At 39.0% G+C, this 21,090-nt stretch overlaps 1 protein-coding gene across 3 annotated transcripts in view; it reads right to left on the bottom strand.

Annotated features, from left to right (window-relative positions):
* Positions 1 to 21,090, bottom strand: part of aifm5 (apoptosis inducing factor mitochondria associated 5) — a 37,308-nt gene that overhangs the window by 15,526 nt on the left and 692 nt on the right. For all 3 annotated transcript variants that reach the window (XM_051681024.1, XM_051681025.1, XM_051681026.1), the window contains exons 2-15: positions 17,506 to 17,581; positions 17,262 to 17,371; positions 17,019 to 17,128; positions 16,758 to 16,802; positions 16,164 to 16,245; positions 15,964 to 16,076; positions 13,752 to 13,838; positions 13,565 to 13,656; positions 13,252 to 13,382; positions 6,964 to 7,079; positions 6,784 to 6,855; positions 6,592 to 6,655; positions 6,306 to 6,382; positions 6,106 to 6,223 (exon numbers count right to left, since the gene is read on the bottom strand). In XM_051681024.1, coding sequence (XP_051536984.1) covers positions 6,106 to 6,223; positions 6,306 to 6,382; positions 6,592 to 6,655; positions 6,784 to 6,855; positions 6,964 to 7,079; positions 13,252 to 13,382; positions 13,565 to 13,656; positions 13,752 to 13,838; positions 15,964 to 16,076; positions 16,164 to 16,245; positions 16,758 to 16,802; positions 17,019 to 17,128; positions 17,262 to 17,371; positions 17,506 to 17,581 — 1,293 coding nt within the window. The remainder of the gene's footprint in view (positions 1 to 6,105; positions 6,224 to 6,305; positions 6,383 to 6,591; positions 6,656 to 6,783; positions 6,856 to 6,963; positions 7,080 to 13,251; positions 13,383 to 13,564; positions 13,657 to 13,751; positions 13,839 to 15,963; positions 16,077 to 16,163; positions 16,246 to 16,757; positions 16,803 to 17,018; positions 17,129 to 17,261; positions 17,372 to 17,505; positions 17,582 to 21,090) is intronic.

Below are 21,090 nucleotides of genomic sequence, written 5' to 3'. Positions count from 1 at the left end.
CTGGACACTTTTGTCCATACCGAGTGCAAATGCGAGATAACGGGGTGTAACTTAGCTTCTCCGGTTAGTTTGATAGAAAGGCTTTGCAATGGCAAAATAAGGGCAAGGACTTCTTGTTCAATACGAAACCAGGGAGGGGCTTTTTCAGGTGGAAGTGACCAATGAGCCAAATGCCTGAGACTGAATGCATAATAATAAAACAAAATCTTGGGTAGGCCTAGCCCACATTTGTCCATCGGCCTATGTAATTTGTTGAAATGTAGTCTGGGATGTTTACCATTCCAAATGAAGGACTTAGCTTTGTTATCAAATTGCTTGAAATAAAAGAGGTGGACATCTATAGGGAGTGACTAGCAGGTAGTTGAATTTTGGAATACAATTCATTTTAATAACATTAACCTTCCCAATCATCGATAAATGTAATGAAGCCCACCTGTTCACATCGCTCGAAAATCTTTTTATTAAAGGGTCAAAATTAACTCTAACTAAATCAGACAAATTTGCTGGGAATAAAGTACCCAAATACTTAATGCCCTGTTTGGGCCACTAGAAGGCGCCCGGCTGGAAGGCCGCTACTGGACAGTACACTGTCAGAGCCAAAGCTTCGGATTTAGCCCAATTGACTTTGTATCCTGAAAACCTGGAAAAGGAATTAATAATTCTGTGGAGGCAAGGCATAGATCTAGTAGGGTCAGAGACAAATAATAAAATATCATCTGCGTAAAGCAGAAGCTTATGCGCCACACCTCCCAAAATCACCCATGGAAAATCATCTTTCTTTCTTATCACGGCTGCTAATGGTTCCAGGGCAAGACAGAACAATAATGGGGAAAGTGGGCAACCCTGCCGAGTGTCCCTATTCAGAGTAAAATAATCTGAAATTAGTCCATTTGTTTGTACTGCTGCTACAAGTTGTCTATAAAGTAACTTAATCCAACCAATAAATGTACTTCCGAACCCATACATTTCCAAAATCTTAAAAAAATAATCCCATTCTACCATATCAAATGCCTTTTCGGCGTCAAGTGAGATGGCAGCGACCGGAGACTGATCATTCGCTACTGACCACATGATATTGATGAAACGACTAATGTTATCAGAGGAGCTACGGCCTTGAATAAACCCCACCTGATCTATATGTATAAGAGATGTCATAACTTTACTTAATCGGTTAGACAAAATTTTGGACAACATTTTTACATCTAGCTGGATCAGGGAAATTGGACGGTAACTTTTACACTCGCTTGGATCTTTGTCCTTTTTAAGAATCAGACTGATCCGGGCTTGTGTCATGGTTGGGGGAAGCTTTCCATTCTTTAATGCTTCCATATAAACTTCTAACAAATGTGGAGAAAATTCTGTAGCATAAGATCTAAAAACCTCAGTGGCAAAACCATCTGGCCCTGGAGCCTTGCCTGTAGGTAAGGCCTTAATTACCTCGTCAAGCTCCTCCAAAGTTATCTCAGAATCAAGAGAATTTTTTTGCTCAGTCGTCAGTTTAGGGAGTTCTAATGGTTCCACAAATTTTCTAATATCTTCATCAGTAGATGAAGATGTGGAACTATAAAGATCAAGATAGAACTTTTTAAAGGTATTATTAATATCAATGGCCGAGGTAAATATTTCACCACAAGCAGATTTCACTGAGGGAATTGTAGAAAAAGACTCTCTCTGTTTTATATATCTAGCCAAAAGCTTCCCTGCTTTGTCCCCCGACTCAAAGTATGACTGTCTTGCCCTGAATAACCAAAAACTCCACCTTCTGTGACAAAATAGTATTATATCTGTATTTCAATCGGGTCAATTCCCTGAGGCCATCAGACGACATTCGGTGCTTCAGCTCTGCCTCTGCACTTTTAATATTCCCTTCCAACTCCACGAGTTCTCGTGCTTTGGATTTTTTGATGAATGAGGCATACTGTATGATCCAGCCCCTAAGAACTGCCTTAAGTGCCTCCCAAGCCACGCCCACAGAGGATACTGAGGACCAGTTGGTCTCCATATAAACATTGATTTCAGTCTTTAACATTTGTTGGAAATCAGTATTTTGCAAAAGGGATACATTAAAGCGGCAACTATATGATTTCTTTTTCTCAGGATTGAGATGTGGCAACATCTCTAAACTCACCAGGGCGTGATCTGAGACTAAAATGTTTCCAATTGAGGAATCCACAACAGATGAAATGAGGGACTTAGATATATTTAAAAAAATCTATTCTAGAATAGATTTTATGCACTGATGAAAAAAATTTATAGTCCCTACCAGATGGGTTCAAAAGTCACCAAATATCTGCAAGACCAAGATTTTTACACATCCTGTGAAGCACCAGTCTTGCTCGAGGGGGCTTACACACTTTTGCTTCACTATGATCAAGGACTGAGTCCATCAAAAGATTAAAGTCTCCTCCCAGTATTATATCATGAGAGGTGCCAGCAGCTAGCAACATCCCTTCAAGATCTATAAAAAAGCCCTGGTCATCAGCGTTAGGTGCATATATATTAGCTAAAATCAACCTATGCCCCTGAATTTCTGCTAAAACAATAATGACTCGTAGAATTGTAGATGTTTATTTAGCAATATAATGACTCCCTTGCACTTTCTTGAGCCAGCACTAAAGAAAACATGTCCACCCCATATCTTCCCAAATTTTTCAGCTTCCTGCAGGGAAAAATGAGTTTCTTGAAGAAACACTATATCACATTTCTTACGCTTAAGAAAAGAAATAACCTTCCTTCTTTTTATGGGGTGCCCCAACCCATTCACATTCCATGTGGAGAAAGATAACCCACTCATATTAACATATGACATTTTGATATAATAGAACAAATAAATTGTGTGTCAAAAGTAAGATTATACAGACCACATTCCCCATTAGTGCAACAATCAAACCCCGAACTTCCCCCAGAATCAAATAAACAGAAAAAAAGAAAAACATGCGCATTAACCCCACGCACGACAGTGCCAAACGGCGTCAATCCCTCTAAACTCAAAAGGTCCATGTATGCCTACGAGAGCCCCCACGACAACTTTGCCATTGGATTGCTCAATTTTGCCTCACAAATTTGTGAGGCCACATTACATAACAAAAAATACTTTGTAACACATACCCCAGCCAATAGGCAAACGTGTAGATTCATTCACAGAACTGTCTTGAAGGTGTGTTCCTTCACAAAACAAATTCCAACCGATATAAAGCCGTTCAGTTTCCTCGGACAGACAAACAAGTGTTCCGTGAGCTAGCTGTTTATGAGTGCAGCAGATGATATAATCATTCCAGTCTCCCGCAAAAATACTCCACAAAACAAACTCCATACAACAGGAGGCATAAGCACAAAGAATGAACAGATTCATCCACAACTGTCCCAAAGCAGTGTTATTCAACAAAACAAGCTCAAGCTGCTAGGCGGTACCAACACAAAAAGAAACAAAACAGGCGTCCCGGTTCCTCGGATGGTCAAGAGTCAAATTCACTCGGAGGCCGCATAATAAAAAATAAAATAAAAAAATACACCATGACTTACTCAGTCCATCAACTTTATAAAAGACATCCTTTGTGTGGGCATGTAGATATTTTGCAGTCATCCGTAGTGTCCATTCTCAATCTGGCCGGGAACTTCAGTGTAAAAGCGATCTTCCGTCAATGCAAAAGTTTCTTTGAAAAAAAGTGTTGTTCCACAAAACAAACTCCAGCCGCTAGGCAGAGCCAATGCAAAAAGAAACAAAAATGGCACCTAGCTTCCTCTGAGAGTCGAGTCAATGAACAGTGAGTCAATCCACTCACATGAGAAACACCCAATGGTTTACTCACCCATTGTTTCTATGAAGGACATTGTTTGTTTGGGGCATAAAAATACTTTGCGACCGTCCTTGGTGTCTATTCTCAGCTTGGCCGGAAACATCAGTGCAAAAGCAATCTTCCATTGATGCAAGAGATTCTTGCATTCCTTGAACCGATCGCGTTTCTCTTGTTGAATTCGCAAATTCCGGGAACAAGAAAATATTGTGATTCTTCCAAGAAAGCTTTCCTTTGCTCCTCGCCTGGCGCAACACGAGATCTTTATCGGATGATCTCAGAAATTTGGCGAGAATTGATCGGGGCCTGTCTCCCTTAGCAGATCTGCGAGTCGGGACTCTGTGAGCTCGCTCGATTTCCAGTTTATGGCCTGTTATGTCGAGCAGACCCGGGAAGAGCTCGTCCAGGAATTTCACCATATCTCTGCCTTCTTCATGCTCAGGAATTCCAACAATCTGTACGTTGTTCCTTCGGCTCCTATTTTTGAAATCTTCCAGTTTTTCCAAAATGCCTTCCAGGTCTATTTTGGTCACGAGCAGATTAGCGGATAATTCCCTTTCCGATGACTCCAGATAATGTATCCGTTTCTCAACATCTGCCACTCTTGTAACCAACTCAGAGAATTTTGTTTCCATCGCCGTAATCGATCGACATATTACAGCGAGATCCTCCAAGTCAGCAACAACCTTCTTCAGCATCACAAACATGTTAGACAGTTGACGCTGAATTTCCCCGGCCGTGCCATCCAAATCGAGTCCCCGGTCTGCAGGCCCGTCAGAGGTTTCATCTTGAGCATGTAAGTGTCTTTTAATGTCTCCAGAGCCTGAGGATTTTGACTTCTTTGCCATGTTTACCTCAAAGAGCAAATGTGTAACTGGGTCTATCGAATTTCACCGGATTATAACATGAAAATAATTAAAAAACTAGCAAAGTGCACAGAGCTGTCGCTCCCACTTCTGCTGCTCGCATGGCGTCACGTGACCTCCCACCCAAAACTTGTGTATTTAAGTTCAACTAGCTTGGTTTTCAAGTAGAGTGAACTTAACTATTTAAGTTGAGCTAACTACATGCAAGTAGACTTAAATCAGATTTGAATTTAAATATTGTTGTTTCTACTGTTGTACATTTTAATTGAATTTTAGATAACACAACAGCACAGCTCAAATAAAGATAATAACTGATCCTAGGTCAGTTATTAAATAATTCTTCACAGAAATGCATATATGCACTTCAGCTGCACATGCACAAAGAGAAACTGAGTTAGTGTGACCAGAGTCCAACTTGATCATGGTGACATTACACCAAACAACTATTTGCAACAAAGCATAAATAAAACAACAAAAGAGCTAAAACATCTATGAATTCTTAATAACAATTATTTAAATTCCCCAATCTGTTCCCTCTGACCAAGGAAACATAATTCAAGCAGCAAGGGATTGTGGGTATTCCCCATAGCTTCAATTTTGTACTCAGTAGTTTGAGTTATTAACACTTCAAATCTTAAGTCTATAGATTTTTAAGAAAAATAAGTTCAATGAACTCAAATATTTGAGTTATGAGTCCAAAACTTGACATTTCAAGTAATAATTAATTAAGACAACTTGATTTTTACAGTAATGACAACTTTAGGGTTTACAGTATTATTTACTTATTCTGGCAAGTCTAAGCAGTTTTCTAAGAGGTTATAGTTCACACTGAACATTTAAATGCTTTAAAATGTATACATATGTATGTAGAAAAAATGAAGTTATGTATAAAGTTTCAAAAAACATTTTTATACATTTAAACCAAAGGAAAACAAATAAATGTACATAAACATTCAAGATTAACAGTACGCATTTCAAGATTTACACATTTCAATTACATTGAAAATTTCCATCAAATTTAATCGAGTAATCTTTAACAAAATTAAGTAATTGTTTTTTTTTTTTTTTTTTTTTGTGTTGGCCATTATGAACATGTTTTCCAGAACATTAAAGCATTATAGTATGTAGGCTAAAGTTAAAAGTACCCTTCACAAAAAAGTGAAAAATAGTATCTCAATCATCCAAACAAACTGGTTAATTAAAATTAATCAGACTTTCTTATGAATGCATTTGATTCTCCTACTTGCATAGTGTGCTTAAAAACAAAGGTTCAGTCTGAACGCGTTGTGAAAATATGACCATTGTACAAACTAAGGTGCAGAACAGACGGCCAAAAACCAGGACGATCCTGGAAAATCCTGGACGGGTGGCAACCCTACTCCTTACAAAATTTAGAGTTATAGTTATGTTGTAGGTATCTGTCCAACAGTGAAAGGTCTGATTACCATGTGTCTGCGCTATCTGCCAGTGGCCGATGCTCACTCTCTGGCCTCTTGCCATTTTAAGAGGAAACGCGGTTAGATCTCCTGCACAGTAGACGTCTGTAATATTGGTCCTCATGTACTGTAAGACAGGTTCTCAATTAAAGAGTTTGGAAGAGTAAAGTGATTGTATGAGCACAAAGAAGGTGATCACAAGCACTTACATTATCCACAATGACATAGTTCTTAGAGTCCATCCTTATGGGACTACCTTTCAAAAACTCTGAATTGGGAACAACACCTTTACAAAATTGGGGAGAGAAGACAGCATAAGTTAGAAGCAAAATTGTTGTTCCAATTATATAAGAAGCACTTTGAAAGAGCTTTCAGAGAAACAACAATGTGATAAAGGAAAAGGTGTGACGTGTATTTTGCGAGCTAATAAAAGTATTTTGACAGTATAGGACAAATGAGGTGTCAGGCATTGAATTCAATGTTCTCTGAACATACCAATTCCAACAATTAGCACATCAGTTTCAATAGTGGTACCACTCTTCAGTTTCACCGCCTTAACCTGTGAAAAAAAAAAATATTCTGCTAACAGATCATAATGAATTCATAATCACCCATTTTTTTTTTTTTAAATGTTTTTTTATTATTATTATTTAATTTAATTTATTTTTTTAGGAAAAATTTGTTTACCCTCCTATTCTCGCCTTGAACCTCAGCAATAGCATCATTCATGTGGAACGTCACTCCGTTCTCTTCAAGCATCTCAAAGTAGAAGCAAACCAAAGTCATACTATAATATTTTTTGGACAACAATGCAGAAATTTATGTGAATAAAATGTATTTGTATTGACCTCAGCTCTTATCTCATACCATCATGGTGACCTTTCCTATCTCCGGGCCTAGAGTCTTCTGATAGGGAAGCTCAGTGCTTCCAATGATTGTGATACTTCTGGCCTTATCTATCATGTAGGCTGCCACTTCCATGCCTTCAATTCCACACACAATGGATGAGTTATTTTGCCAAGGAAAATTCACATTAAATGAATTCACAAGCGCAGTTTGGCAAGTCAAATCAAACAAATTTCAGAAAATTCCCCACCTGAATTTTTTTTAAAACACTTTTTTCGAAGAAAGATAAACATAAATAATGGTGAAAGCCAAAATATTAAATGTCATGGATCAATATTTACTAAGATTTTCTATGAATTAATAATAATAATAATAATAATAATAATGGTAACACTTTACAATCAGGGTTGGGGAGTAACAGAATACAAGTAACGGGAATACGTATTTAAAATACAGAATATAAGTAACTGTATTCCACTACAGTTACAATTTAAATCATTGGTAATTAGAATACAGTTACATTCAAAAAGTAATTTGATTACTGAAGAGATTACTTTGCATTTTATTGTCATTTGTTTCATTTAATATTTAGTCCTTTCAGATGGAAAACATTTATACATATAAATGATATGATCCAAAGTGCATTTGAACAGCGGTGAAACACTTTCTTATGATGTGTTACATTCATACGAGCAGACAGAGAAGTAAGTTTGAAGTAAGTTTGGAGAAGAAGAAATAGAAATAAACCTTGTGTAAATTGTCAGCTTTACGCTAAGCTAAAATGCTATTTCTAGCCATTTTACATGCACATGTTACCAGGCACGATCATATTTTTTATCAAGAAAAATCACGTTGGATCATAATTTCTTTTTTTCTAGCAAGACCTTTGATATTAGGGCAAACATTTTATTCTTGATTATAATTTTTGTATTGTTTTCATGTAAAAATATCTAAAAATCCTTAAAACAAGATCAATTTGATTTATCTTGTTTTAGAAACAACACTGCATAAGATATTTAGGTTTTTCAGAGAATGTATTTTTAACATGTGTATTTTGTCTTACTGTACTGGCAGAGTTTTTATAGTCAAAACAAGTGAAAAAATCTACCAGTGCTGAAGAAGTAATCCAAAGTATTTAGAATACGTTACTGACCTTGAGTAATCTAACGAAATACATTACAAATTACATTTTACAGCATGTATTCTGTAATCTGTAGTGGAATACATTTCAAAAGTAACCCTCCCAACCCTGTTTACAATAAGGTTGCATTCATTAACAGTTAACAAAATGAGTTAACATGAACTAACAATAAACAATGCTTTTACAGCATTTATTAATCTTTGTTAATGTTAATTTTAACATATACTAACAGAAAATTAAAAGTTAATGCATTATGAACCAACATTAACAAACAACAAACAATTGTATTTTCATAAATTACCTAATTTACTAATTTTAACAAATACAACCTAATTGTAAAGTGTTACTAAAATAATGATAGAAAGATGGCAGCATCATTATTTCATTTTTATAATGAGGTAGGTATATAACAAGATATCAGCGAATACTTTTTTAGGCGTGGCCCATATTGACTAATTGGCTTGAATGTAGTGATTACAATATTCAAACTTAACAAAACTTGGTATACATGGAAAACAGGACATTCGGAGTGCAAATGCCAAATGTAATCATTTTCAGATGCCAGGGGGCACTATAACTTAAGAAAATCCTCACTGTGCAACGGTGATCAAAGAAATTGAAAATGTTTTTTTGGAAATGGAAATTAATATGACCATTTCATTTGGGGGTATTAAAGATTCAGAGGGATGAATAATTTTTAATCTAGCCCAAATGGTTCTTAGAAAAAACGGAAATGTGCAAATTATAGAGCCACCTAGTGTCAGATGGATGTATGTGTTGACTTAAGTAGTGGGCGGGATTTGTATGGAGTTATATGTGTGCCACAATTCTGCGTGCACATAATTATATTTTGCGTGTGCAATATGATATTTTGAGCGCACATAAAGGTATTTTGCACACGCATTTTGTAAAGAAATGTATCTTCTTGCAAAGTGAATTAACTTTGAGCAAACAAAAATCTATTTTGCACTTGAATAAAGTTTCTTTGAATGTGAATTTGCACAGATTTCTGAAATTTGTTACTCCACTGTTTTTTGCGTGTGCAAGATCTCACTTGCTCTCTCCTACTACCTACTCAGCATGTGCTCATAGCTTTGTTTGCTCAACAAGTTTACAGCATTATAATGTGCCAGAATTTCAGTCAATCAGAGATGAGGTGGTAAATTTTGATTGGCTGGCTAGACCACAGATCAAACTGCAAAAAAATCAAGAGGAAGAGAAGGGGATGGTTTGTTTTCAAGAAAGGAAATATGTAACACACTATGACCATATGAAAGCAGATCTTTTGATGACTTAACTATTTTTATTTAACCTTTATGAAATATATATTTTTAGTCTGTACACTGCCAATAGGCTTACTAGTTAGCTAACTATCTGTCTAGCTCTATTAGTTTGGTCTATATTAGTATTTGGTTATCTGGGTTACCAAGTTACACTTACATAACTACTCGCTTGGCCATGTTAGTTACCACTTTGATCTGAAATTATCTTAATACAATCTCTCCCATGTGTAAAACTACATTGTAAAACATAATAGTGAAGTTTTGGGGGAACTTAATTTGACTTCTGTCTATCCCAAAGGATATTCTGAGAGATCTGTTTATTAAAATAAATGTGACCAGATTACAATCTACCATGGATCAGCAGCAACTGAATCTTCTTCTTTTTGTTATTAATACATGAAATATTATTTTCTTCAATAGACGTTATTTAGTCCACCTTCTTTAGTGTGTCTTCTCCTATTTTTTCGACTGCCTTGAATATTATAAATACTGCCTCAATTAACTATTCTATTCTTGATAATAAATTAGACACGCTGTTTATGTTTGCATTACAAAGCTGTGGGTTATCTTGAAATGTTCAGCATGCTGTTTTTATGAAGTTTATGCATTCTACCACAACCCTAATGGCAAAAATGATTAATGAGAAGAAACAGAAAAAAGGAAAAGAGGCTAATTATGTCTTGTGTCTTAGTTTGGGGTAAATTAAATGTACAGTATATGGAACAGCAATTGTTTGAGACTGCAAAAAGTAAGTTAAGACTTACAGTATTCCTGGTATGTCTATAATCCACAGAGTAAATATATTTTGTAATAATAACTGCAAACAGTATATAAAGTGTGTACTAAACTTGGAGCATTGTGCCTGTTGGCTCTTCTGCAATATTTACACTGAGATGTTCATGGTTGCAGTAGCTACCTCAACTGTCCAATCGCAGAGCGCTTGTAAGCAGCTCCTAATAGCCAATCCTGATGTAGGAGGTGGGATTTGTCAGAATACGGTTGGAAAAGCAAACGAGCAGTCTAAATTTCCGAGCGCACACAGAGGGCATACGAGGAGAGAGAGCGAGTGAGATCTTGCACATGCAAAAAATGTATTAATCTTTGTAAGAAGATACATTGCTTTACAAAATGGAGTTCAAGCACATACAAAATAACTTTTAGTGCGCTCACAATATCAACTTGCACGCTCAAAATACAATTTTGCGCACGCTGAGTTTAGGCACATATATAACTCCATAGATTTGGAACCATCCCACCAAGTTTGGGATCTCTACAATTTACGGTCTCTGATGTCTAGACACTTTTAGGGCAGAAAGGAATAAAAAAAAGTCAGTACAAATACAGTAGAGCAGAGGTGGGGAAAGTCAGGCCTTAGGGCCATATAAGGCCCACGAGACCATTTTACCTGGCCCCTGAGGCCATTCGAGAAATAATTTAAAAAGCAAAATAATAGCCTTGACTCCATTAACTTTAAAAAAAAAAAATGATATAAAAAAAAATAAATAATAAAAAAAAAATAATAACAATGCAAAATATTGTATAATAGAAAGATCTTTAAAAAAAAATGATTGGTGCCTGAGCATGTAGCCGAATGCATACGTTAATTTCAACCCGCAATCAGAAATTGCAAGCAATTTTATGGCTCATGAATAATTTTTTTAATATTCGAATGACCCTTAATAGCACAAAGGTTCCCCACCCCTGCAGTAGAGTTTAAGCACCTTTGGTGTTTGGATCCCAAATGATGCATTAAAGACCTTTGCAGATGTACATTTCTGAAATCCAAAACTAGATATAGTTATTGAGCTCACTGAAGAGCCACATGTGCCATTTATTCTTAGAAATTGTGTATTCCTGGATTCTCGAAAATTTTGATTCTGACTGTTTTTATGTGAACAAATAAAGATACATTTCTGGTTTTAACATTATTTGTATTTTTATTGGACAAGAAAAGCTTCATACCATGTGACCCACATATGGTTTTTGGCCATTGAAAATGTGTAAAATTTAACAAAATATGCATGGAGCTACATTGAGAACCTCATATCTCTGGGATATGGGGCCTTAAGATTAATATACCAAAAGCAAAGTTTACTCTGCACCAGAATCTAAAATAATATTACAGACCCCCTCCAGTGAAAATCAAGTTTTTAGCCTTGTTTACATGTCCATATGGTGTTCATATGGACATGCAGTCAACACCAAGGCTGAGCATTTTTGCCTTGGAACTAGTCTGCCAAAGACAGTCTCAAAAACACGGATTCAGACAGCCAGGGTTTCATACGTCACAAACCTAAGGAACCAATCCCGTCAACTTGCGGGGTGGGGATTTCCATATCATTAGCTACGCTATGGTGAAGCAAGGGGTATCAGAAGAAACCAAGTGTGGCTACGTATCGGTATTTTGCAAGACATGTTCTGTTTTCGGATGCAAAGTTGCGAAAGGACAAATGGTGAGCCTTCATGTATTACCAAAGATTCTGAATATCCGAGATAAATGGGTGCAGTTTATTTGGAAAAATCGTAATATCCCAGCAAAACTTCCAGAGAAAACTTGGGTTGGCAGTAGTTATTTTCCAGAGAACTGTTTTGAAAATTTTACCCAAAAACAGATGGGTTTTGCCACTAAACTTATATTGAAGCCCAACACAGTTCCATAAATTTATCCTGGGGTCACAGCGAGCCCAAACTGCAGGCGAGCGGTGCAGGGGTGAGTGGAGATGGAGGCGGGGCTAATTTGCATTTTCATATATCCGTGCATACTAAATGAGGCAAAGGTGTAGAGTTAAATCTAAGCTGTTTTAAGGCATGAAGGGATTATTTTCATGGAAATAAAACTTTTAAATATGTCATTTTGATTAACAAAGATGGGATTTTAGGGGTTAAACCATTGACTGGAGAGGGACAAATGTCTGAAGATATATAAGATATCTTTAACACTTCTAGAGTTATAGGCACTCCAACAAAAAAAATCACACAATTTTTTTTCTTCCTAATTTTTTGGCTCACACTATTGGCATACAATGCAACAAGCAGTGCTGAAGTTAATGGATTTTAGTAACAGACCTACTAATCTCTTTGTGAAAATTAAATGATGATGCTACCACCTTTCTTATGTTATTTTTTTTTTTTATCTGTAACCTTGCTCCAAAATAGTCGGTGAAAATTCTAATTCTTGAATTATTCAATACATACTGATCCATGGCATTTAATATTTTAGCTTTGATAATCATTTATGTATTTCTTTCACCAGTAAAAAAATAAACAAATATAAATGCGCAAATTATAGAGCCACCTAGTGGCTCTCTATATATGTATAAATAAAGGGCGGACTGGCCATCGGGAGAACCGTGACTTTTCCCGAAGGGCTCGCTGTGAAACAGGGCAGAAGGGGCCGCGATAAGCTGAAATGGGCCACCGCGTTATGCAGAACAGGCCACAAACCGGTGCCGCGATATGCCGAAGGGGGAGGCGATATGCAGAAAAGGACAGCGACACCCCAGTGAGAAGGACAAAACCCCTGCATGCAAAATTAGTCATCAATATTTTTGGTCCGTTTTCCCAGAAGAGAAAGACTGTAAATTTGATATGCATATATTTGTTAAAAGTTATGTTTTGCTTGCTTTTAAGGAGTACACTAGCAAATAGTTGTCTTTAAAGCTAAATAAAAATAAAAATAATAATTAAAAATGACAAAACTTCGATTTTTCATGGGGTCTTTAAAGAAAATGCTGGCATTTAAAGACATGGTAGACTACGTATAAAATGATGTCAAATGAATGTCTTTTATGGTACATCCAGAGGTCACTTCAAAACATCAACTTTGCAAAACATTAATAAGATTGTATAAGCAAAAATAGAGACAGCAGTGGTGTGTGTGTTTACCAACAAAGGAAGTGCCCACAAAGACTGTCCTGCAGCCCATACAGGCATAGTGGATGCTCCTGGCATCCTCTGGTGTTTCCAGCATCAGCACGTTTTCCAGGTCTGCACCAGGGCAGTCCAGGCTTTTTGCTCTGAAGAAGTACGATCAACAGTGTGTAAGTTCAGCATGGATGAAAGTGACATAAATTATTAATAATAATACTGTATTTTAAAATATGCCATAAATGCACAGTTATTTAGATGTGATTAATAATACTTCACAATAATTATCATAAAAATAACAATTGGGGTCTATCAGTCACTTCCTGCTTACCTGCATCCTGTTGCAATAAGGATTTGATCATAGCACTGTATTAAGCCATCATCAAATGTCACTGTTTTCTTGTTTGTATCTATTGATAAAGCCTACATGAAAGACAGCACATGGTTTGCCGTATATGATTCTTATGGTATAAAATTAAATAAATAGAGGAATATACAGGAAAAAGTTTCAATCTCACCTCTTTTTTCAGCCAGACCTCAATATCATACTTATGGAAAAAATCCATGCTTCTCATTAGCAGACTGTCACTCTCAGCATTCATTACCTATGCAAGGATTAGGTTAAACTCTCTAAGTTTGTACACTGTAAACCGTAATGTTTTTGTCAATACTGGAAAAATCAAGTTGTCTTGATTAAACCTTACTTGAAATGTAAATGAATGAACGTTACACTTATATAGTGCCTTCTGACACTACATTTAAAGTGCTTTACATAGTGAACAGGGGATTTTCCACAACCACCACCATGTGTGAAGCATCCACCTGAATGACGCGACGGCAGCCATAGTGCGCCAGTATACTCACCATAGACTGAAATGAATTTTCCAGCTTCAATACAAGTTAAGCTTAATCGACAGCATTTGTGGCATGCTGATTACCACAAAAATTTATTTTGACTTGCCCCTCTTTTTCTTTAAAAAAAAAAGCAAAAATATAAGTTCCAGTGAGGCACTTACAATGGAAGTGTATGGGGACAATTTTGGGGGGGTTTAAAGGCTGAAATGTGCAGCTTATAATTTTAAAAAAGCACTTAACATTATTTTTTTCCTGTTAAAACTCATGTATTGTTTTTGCTGTAAAATTGTTTAAATTGTTATTTTTGCAGTAATTATAGAGAGTAAGTCATTTTAGTAAGTAAATGCGGCCAATTCTAAATGTTAAAATATTTTTCAAAAGTACGGCCACAAGGCATAAACAATAAGTGTGTAAACATGATTTTTGTGTGATAAAATCACTTACTAACTTTTTCTATGTAAAGTTATAGACAATTTTACAACTTAGTTGCCATGACGATGTAATGTCAACAACCCCAAAACCCTAAAATGATTGTAAAAAATGTTGTGATTAATGTAAGTGCTTTTTTAAAATTACAAGCTTCACATTTCTGCCTTGACACCCTTTAAAAATAGCCCCCATTCACTTCCATTGTAAGTGCCTCACTGTAACCTCGATTTTTGCTTTTTTAAAGAAAATAAATTTTTGTGGTCATCAACATTATGCCACAAATGCTGTCGATTGAGCTTAACTTATATTGAACCCAGAATATTCCTTCAAGATTTTAAGTGTTAACTCAATCTATTGAGTACAAAATTGAAGTTATGGGGAATACCCACAATTATTTAATTGTTTAAGCTGTGTTTTGTATGATGTTTGTTACATCTACTTGCATCAAGTTACCTTAACTTAAATAGTTAAGTTCATTCTGTATGAACAGGGGCGGACTGGGAAGAGAAATCGGCCCTGGATTTTACATGGAAACTGGCCCAAAAGTTGTTGAGTGGGGGGTGTCGAAAGTTGTTGATTGGGTGGAGGGGGTGTTGCAATTTGGGGGGGTAGGTTGGTGTCGCAAGTTGATGAGCGGGGGGTGGGGGGGGTCGCTGTCCTTTTCTGCATATCGCAGATCCCTTTGCATATCGCAACGCCGTTTTGTGGCCCTTTTTAGCCTGTCGCGGCCCGTTCAGCCCCGTTTCGCGGCTGAAGGGTCATTAGGGTCACTGTCCTTTTCTGCATATCGTAGCCCCCTTCGGCATATCGTGGCGCCATTTTGCGGCCCTATTCAGAGTGTTGCAGCCCGTTCGCCATAACACAGTGGCCCGTTTCAGCTAATCGCAGCCTGTTCGGCACCATTCAGCCCCATTTCGCAGCCGAAGGGTCATTAGGGTCACTGTCCTTTTCTGCCTATCGCAGTCCCGTTTGGCATATCACGGCGCCAATTTGCGGCCCTCTTCAGCCTGTCGTGGCCCGTTCGCCATAATGCAGCGGCCCATTTCAGCTTATCGTGGCCAGTTCGGCACAATTTGGCCCACCAGGAAAAGTCCCAGTTCTCCCTACGGCCAGTCCGCCCCTGTGTATGAACACCAAGTTAAGTAACTTATTTACACAAGTTTTGGAGACACCATTACTCAATTCAACTGGAATGAGTAAACTTAGGGTTTTCATGGTAATACAAAGATATTATTCATTCTAACCTCAACATTTGAAAAGTCAACAGACACTTAGCCAGTGTCAAAGTTAAGCTTTTTCATTTGTAGCAAAACAAACATTGAATTTTTTTTTTTTTTTATATATATATCCACATAATTTCAGCATAAATCAAAAGTATATTGGTAATATAACATCCCTTGTATAGTAGATATAACTTTTCACACATACACAAATGTTGTGCCTTACTTTGCTAAGTCTGGTTTTGTCATATGGAAGAAGGTCGTCTCTAGATACCATAATAATTCTGCCCCCATAATTTTCTTGTCGAAGTGTCTCAGCACAGATCAAAGAGGCTGCCCCTGTACATGACAAAACACACCAGCATTAATATCACACACATAATTAACACTTTCTACATTAACTAAAGTAATACATTTTTCTCTCACCTCCTCCTAAGAGCATCACAGTGTGAAATACTCCTTGATCTCTGACTCCCATCCACTTTATTCGCTTAGGTTGACCCTGAATCTGCACAAAGTTCAGCAGGAGGTTATATACAGTACTTATTGACAGGCCCAGTTTAAAGAGAACTATTGTTAGGATTGTCCAATCTGATTTTTGGTCTTGCTTTTTTAAGCCACATTAGAATTTAAAAACAACCATTAATTTATTGGCTTGCTATTTATCATATCAGATATGTATTACTAATTGTACAGAAGGCTAGAATGACAAGGTATAAACTAGAGGTCGACCGATATTGGATTTTGCAGATCCCGATATAAAGTTGTGTAAAAGGCTGATAACTTATTTATTGCCGGTGTACTGTATGTTTTAAAACAAATTATACCAGAGGTCAACTGATATATCGGTTTTACAGATTAATCGGTGCCGATAGTTGCTTTTTAGAACTATCGGTTATCGGCAAAATTCAGTGCCTATAACCGATAGTTCCAAAAAGTAAATATCAGCACCGATTACTCGTTAAAACTGATGTATCTATCAACCTCTAGTATAAACCGGTTCGAAACACCTCACCTTACCTTTTTTTTCACAGACACATAGACTTTGCTGTTGTCAACTTTCACCTGTCAAGAAAGAGTCAGATCTGTCAGATATATTAGCATGTATGAAAACAAAGCGCTAATTTAAAAATATAACTTTTATTACCATGCTTATTTTTATGCATTTTAATGCACTTTTTTTTTTTTTAATCCTCAGAAAATGTGCACTCTGAAGTGCAAAACTGTTTGGTATGTTTTGTAAAAAAATTTGTCTATGTATGTGAATCTAAGGCACAATGCCTTGTGGCAGGGCAGACAGTCAATTCCAGGATACTCCTCCAAGTCGCCGGTCTTCACATTGAAACAGGAACCATGCCAGGGACAGCGCACCCTATGACCTGACAGCACCCCTGTAGAGGAACCGTAACCTTTCACTGTAATATAAATACTTTTAGAGTGATATGGATTCTTGGATGGCTTGGTTAGAGTCAATAAGTTATATTGATGTTGATACAATCATTTCATAATGTCTCTAAGTGCTACCTTTGCTCAGTGGAGCACCATAGTGTGTGCATTGGTTGCTAATGGCACTGTACACCCCATCACTGCGTATAAGCAAAATATTGTGGTGACCCACTTCCACCTCCATCATTCTAGATCACAAGAAAAACACACTCTCAGGCATCTTGGTTTTTACATATATAGCATCAATGTCTTTTAACATCATCAACTGTACAAAATAAATTGTACTGTATCTGCCAAAAACTGAGACAAAAGAGTAACCTACTCTCCATCATTGAGGTGTGATTCCACACATACGACATCTGTCACCTCTTCTTCTTGATCTGAACCAGCTACTAAATCTATGATGATAACAACCAAGGATCTGTCAGCAATGCATATTGAAGGTCATCATAGCAACTGTATTAAAAAAAAGTGTTTCACTTTCACTGAAAAAAATTGGTAAGATGCAATTGTTTCCTTGATGATCTATTAGTACTTGATTAAAAAAATTACTTTCTTTGATGTGGCCTAATGTATTCAGGTTGATTCATCCATTCATTTACATCTGCTTATACTATAGGGAGAGGGGGTTGATGGAGCCTATACCAGCTAGGGCCAAAGGCAGGGAAATAGCCTGTACAAGTGGCTAGTTCATCACAGTGCTAATATAGACACGTTAAAACATGTGTTCAATTTCAAATTCACCCCACCAGCATGTTTTTGGACTGTGGGGAAAACCGAAGCACCCAGAGAAAATCCACAACAACACCACACAAAAAGGCCCACACAGGTCAGTTGGGAGTCAAACCCAGGACCTTCTTTCTGTGAGACATCTGTGCTAACCACTAAGCCACTATTTTTGCCTTGAATTGAACCAGTTAATTTAGATTTTACCACATGAAGCACATTCTTAGGTTACCTGACTGTAACAAAGGTTCAGGAAAGGAGGAAGCAGGAACCATATTAACAGTTAACGTTAACATTGATGATACAAACGAACTTAAACATCACATAAAACACACAGACACGCGCACACACATCAGTCGCATGCGTCTCCTTTATCTCTCTCCCGCTGATTGGGCAACTCAGCGCTGGTCGTGCATCCTCTCTGCCCGGCCACGCCCTCCTCCTCGTCACATACCCCCACCGCCTGATTCAGGCCGGGGGAACCTCTGGTCTGACTTACCCCTTCGGCAATTCCATTGCCTGCTGGTCTTCCCTGCCTCCTGGGGACCTGGGTAGGATGAGGGTGTGGGGAGCGAGAAAGAGAGCAGGAGAGACAGAGAGAGAGAGAGAGAGAGAGAGAGAGAGAGAGAGAGAGAGGGGAGAGAGAGAGAAAAGAAAACTTTCTTCTTCGGCTCCCACGGGCACGCCGCCCACCTGGTCCTCAGCCGCTCCTCTGCCCCCTGGCAGATGACAGCAGGCTCTTCTGCCCCCTGGCAGAGAGGGTAGTGGTTCCTTCATCTCCCAGTGGACGGCAGGGGGTCCTCTGTGCCCCGGCAAATGGCAGCGGGTCCTCCTTCCCCTGGCGGACATCAGCAGGTCCTCCGTTCCCTGGCAGACAGCAATGGCTCCTCCACTTTCTGACGGACAGCAGTGGTTCCTCCACCTCCTGGCAGATGGTAGCGACTCTTCTGTCCCCTGGCAGATGGTAATGGCTCCTCCGAATCCTGGCGGATGGCAGTGGGCTCGTCCGCCTCCCTGGCAAATGGTAGCAGCGAGTTCTCCCAGACAGCGTGCTCTTCCCCCCTTCCCGGGTTTCGGCACCAGTGTAATGGGTTCATGATGGGGTGCAGGGAGGAAGCAGGAGTTGGCGAAATTCAACACAAATGGTATTTATTCTTATAAACAAAACAAACTAACCACAGCCTCGACACTATGCTTTTGTCCCCGAAATTGAATCATCACAGTCACTACAGGATAATCACGCACCTTACCTTCACCTTGTGAATAGCACACAAAGCCTCATCTTGAACCAGGCATTGATGTATGGAGGTTTGGCCGAAACCCGAATCCACCAAGGCCTGGTATGTACCCCCCTCAATATTCATGGGTATGCAGTACGTCCCAGCTCAATTGGGGGCAACCTGTGGTGCGAAGGGGACCCAAACCAATGTCCCCACCTCCATCACCGGGCATTGGTCCCGGAAATGCCCGGGCTCCCCGCAGCTCCAGCAGACCATTCAAGACTCCACGCCTGTGCCCATGGCAGTGGGTCCACCAATCTGGGAGTGAGAGCGGAGAGGGACAGGGGAAACTGGTGGGTAGTGCAGTCCCCGAAGCCAAGGAGCCGCTTTGGGAGGAGGAACAGGACGGAAAGAAGGGGAAGGAGGGGAGACAGGAGAGAGAGAGAAGGCTCTCTGGGCTCGCCGGCTCTTGAATACGCCACCATGTGGTCCTCTGCCAGCTGGATGGTCATTTGGAGCAACGCCGGGCAGTGGCACTGGACCAACTCCGCCGTCCCTCTCAGAAGTCGAGCGATAAACTGCTCCAGTACCACCAGGTCGATCACAGCTCCGATGTCGCGTTTATCAACCAAAAACCACCTCCGGCAGATGTCCCGGAGCTGCTGGGCGAAGGTAAACGGGCGGCCGTGCTCGCCAATGGTCAGCATTGGTGCTGCTGCTCGGGTGTCCGGCCGACACGTTGCAGGATGGCTTTCCTCGAGTCGGCATATACCAGGAGGTTCTCCATTGGTAATTGCTGCGCCACAAGTTGGGCTTCCCTGGACATCAGTGGTATTACCCGGACCGCCCACTGGGTGCTCGGCCATCTGCAGACCCCTGCCGTCTGCTCAAAGTGCTCCAGGAAGGCCTCTGGATTGTCTTGGGGGCCCATCTTGACTAGTGGAACCAGTAGCGGTTCTAGCTTGTATGGCGCCCTGGGCGAAACCCGCTTCAACACGCCCCCAAAGTTGTTGACCGGGGGAGGGGGGGTTGTGCCCCCCCCCCCCCACACACACACACACACACACAAGATGCCACCATGTCGCCCATGCCTAAATCCGTCACTGAACGGAACATGGGGAGGGGCGGTCACGGGGTCCGGGGTCGCAGCGGCAACACCCTCCTGGGGCAGCATGCTCCGTAGCACCTGTCGGTCCTCCACTTGGGCCTGGAGGAGCGCAATAAACTGCTGCTCCTGTTCTGCGTGCAGCTCGATGAGGGCCTGATGTTGTATCTGGTTGATGCTGAAGAGGGTCTTGAAAATGCCCTCCAGAGGTGAGGCATCCATGGCGGCGTTCTTCCTCCCTTAACTCCCGCTGATTTGGCAACTCAGCGCCGGGTGTGCATCCTCTTGGCCCGGCCGCACGCTCCTCCTCATCACACTGACAAAACATTTTGGTAACACTTTACAATAAGGTTCCATTTGTTAACATTAGTTAACAACATTAGTTAACCTGAACTAACATTGAACGATAATTTTACAGTTTTTATTAATTTTAGTTAATGTTAATTTTAATATTTTTAAAATCAAAAGTTGTATTAGTTAACATTAGTTAATGCACTATGAACTAACATGAACAAACAATGAACAACTTTTTTTTTTTATTAACTATTATTAACAAAGATTAATAAATGCTGTAAAGATATTGTTAATTGTTTGTTCATGACACCTAATGCATTAACCTTTGTTAACAAATGGAACCTTATTGTAAAGTGTTACCAACCCTTTTACAGTAAAAATAAATAAATAAAAATAAATAAAAATGCTTCATGTGGTAAAATAGAAATTAAATCGTTTTAATATAATACCTGAATACATTAGGTTACACCAAAACTAATTTTAAGGGTTAGGTCTGGCAGAAATACCACCTTTGGATCACTTTTGTAGATTACCACAGGTAGGTTTACAATGTATTAACACA

The sequence above is a fragment of the Myxocyprinus asiaticus genome, chromosome 40 (assembly GCF_019703515.2).
Source record: "Myxocyprinus asiaticus isolate MX2 ecotype Aquarium Trade chromosome 40, UBuf_Myxa_2, whole genome shotgun sequence".
Classification (NCBI taxonomy): domain Eukaryota; kingdom Metazoa; phylum Chordata; class Actinopteri; order Cypriniformes; family Catostomidae; genus Myxocyprinus; species Myxocyprinus asiaticus.
The sequence above is the reverse complement of the archived record's forward strand: the minus strand, read 5'-3'. Positions and strand labels throughout refer to the sequence as shown.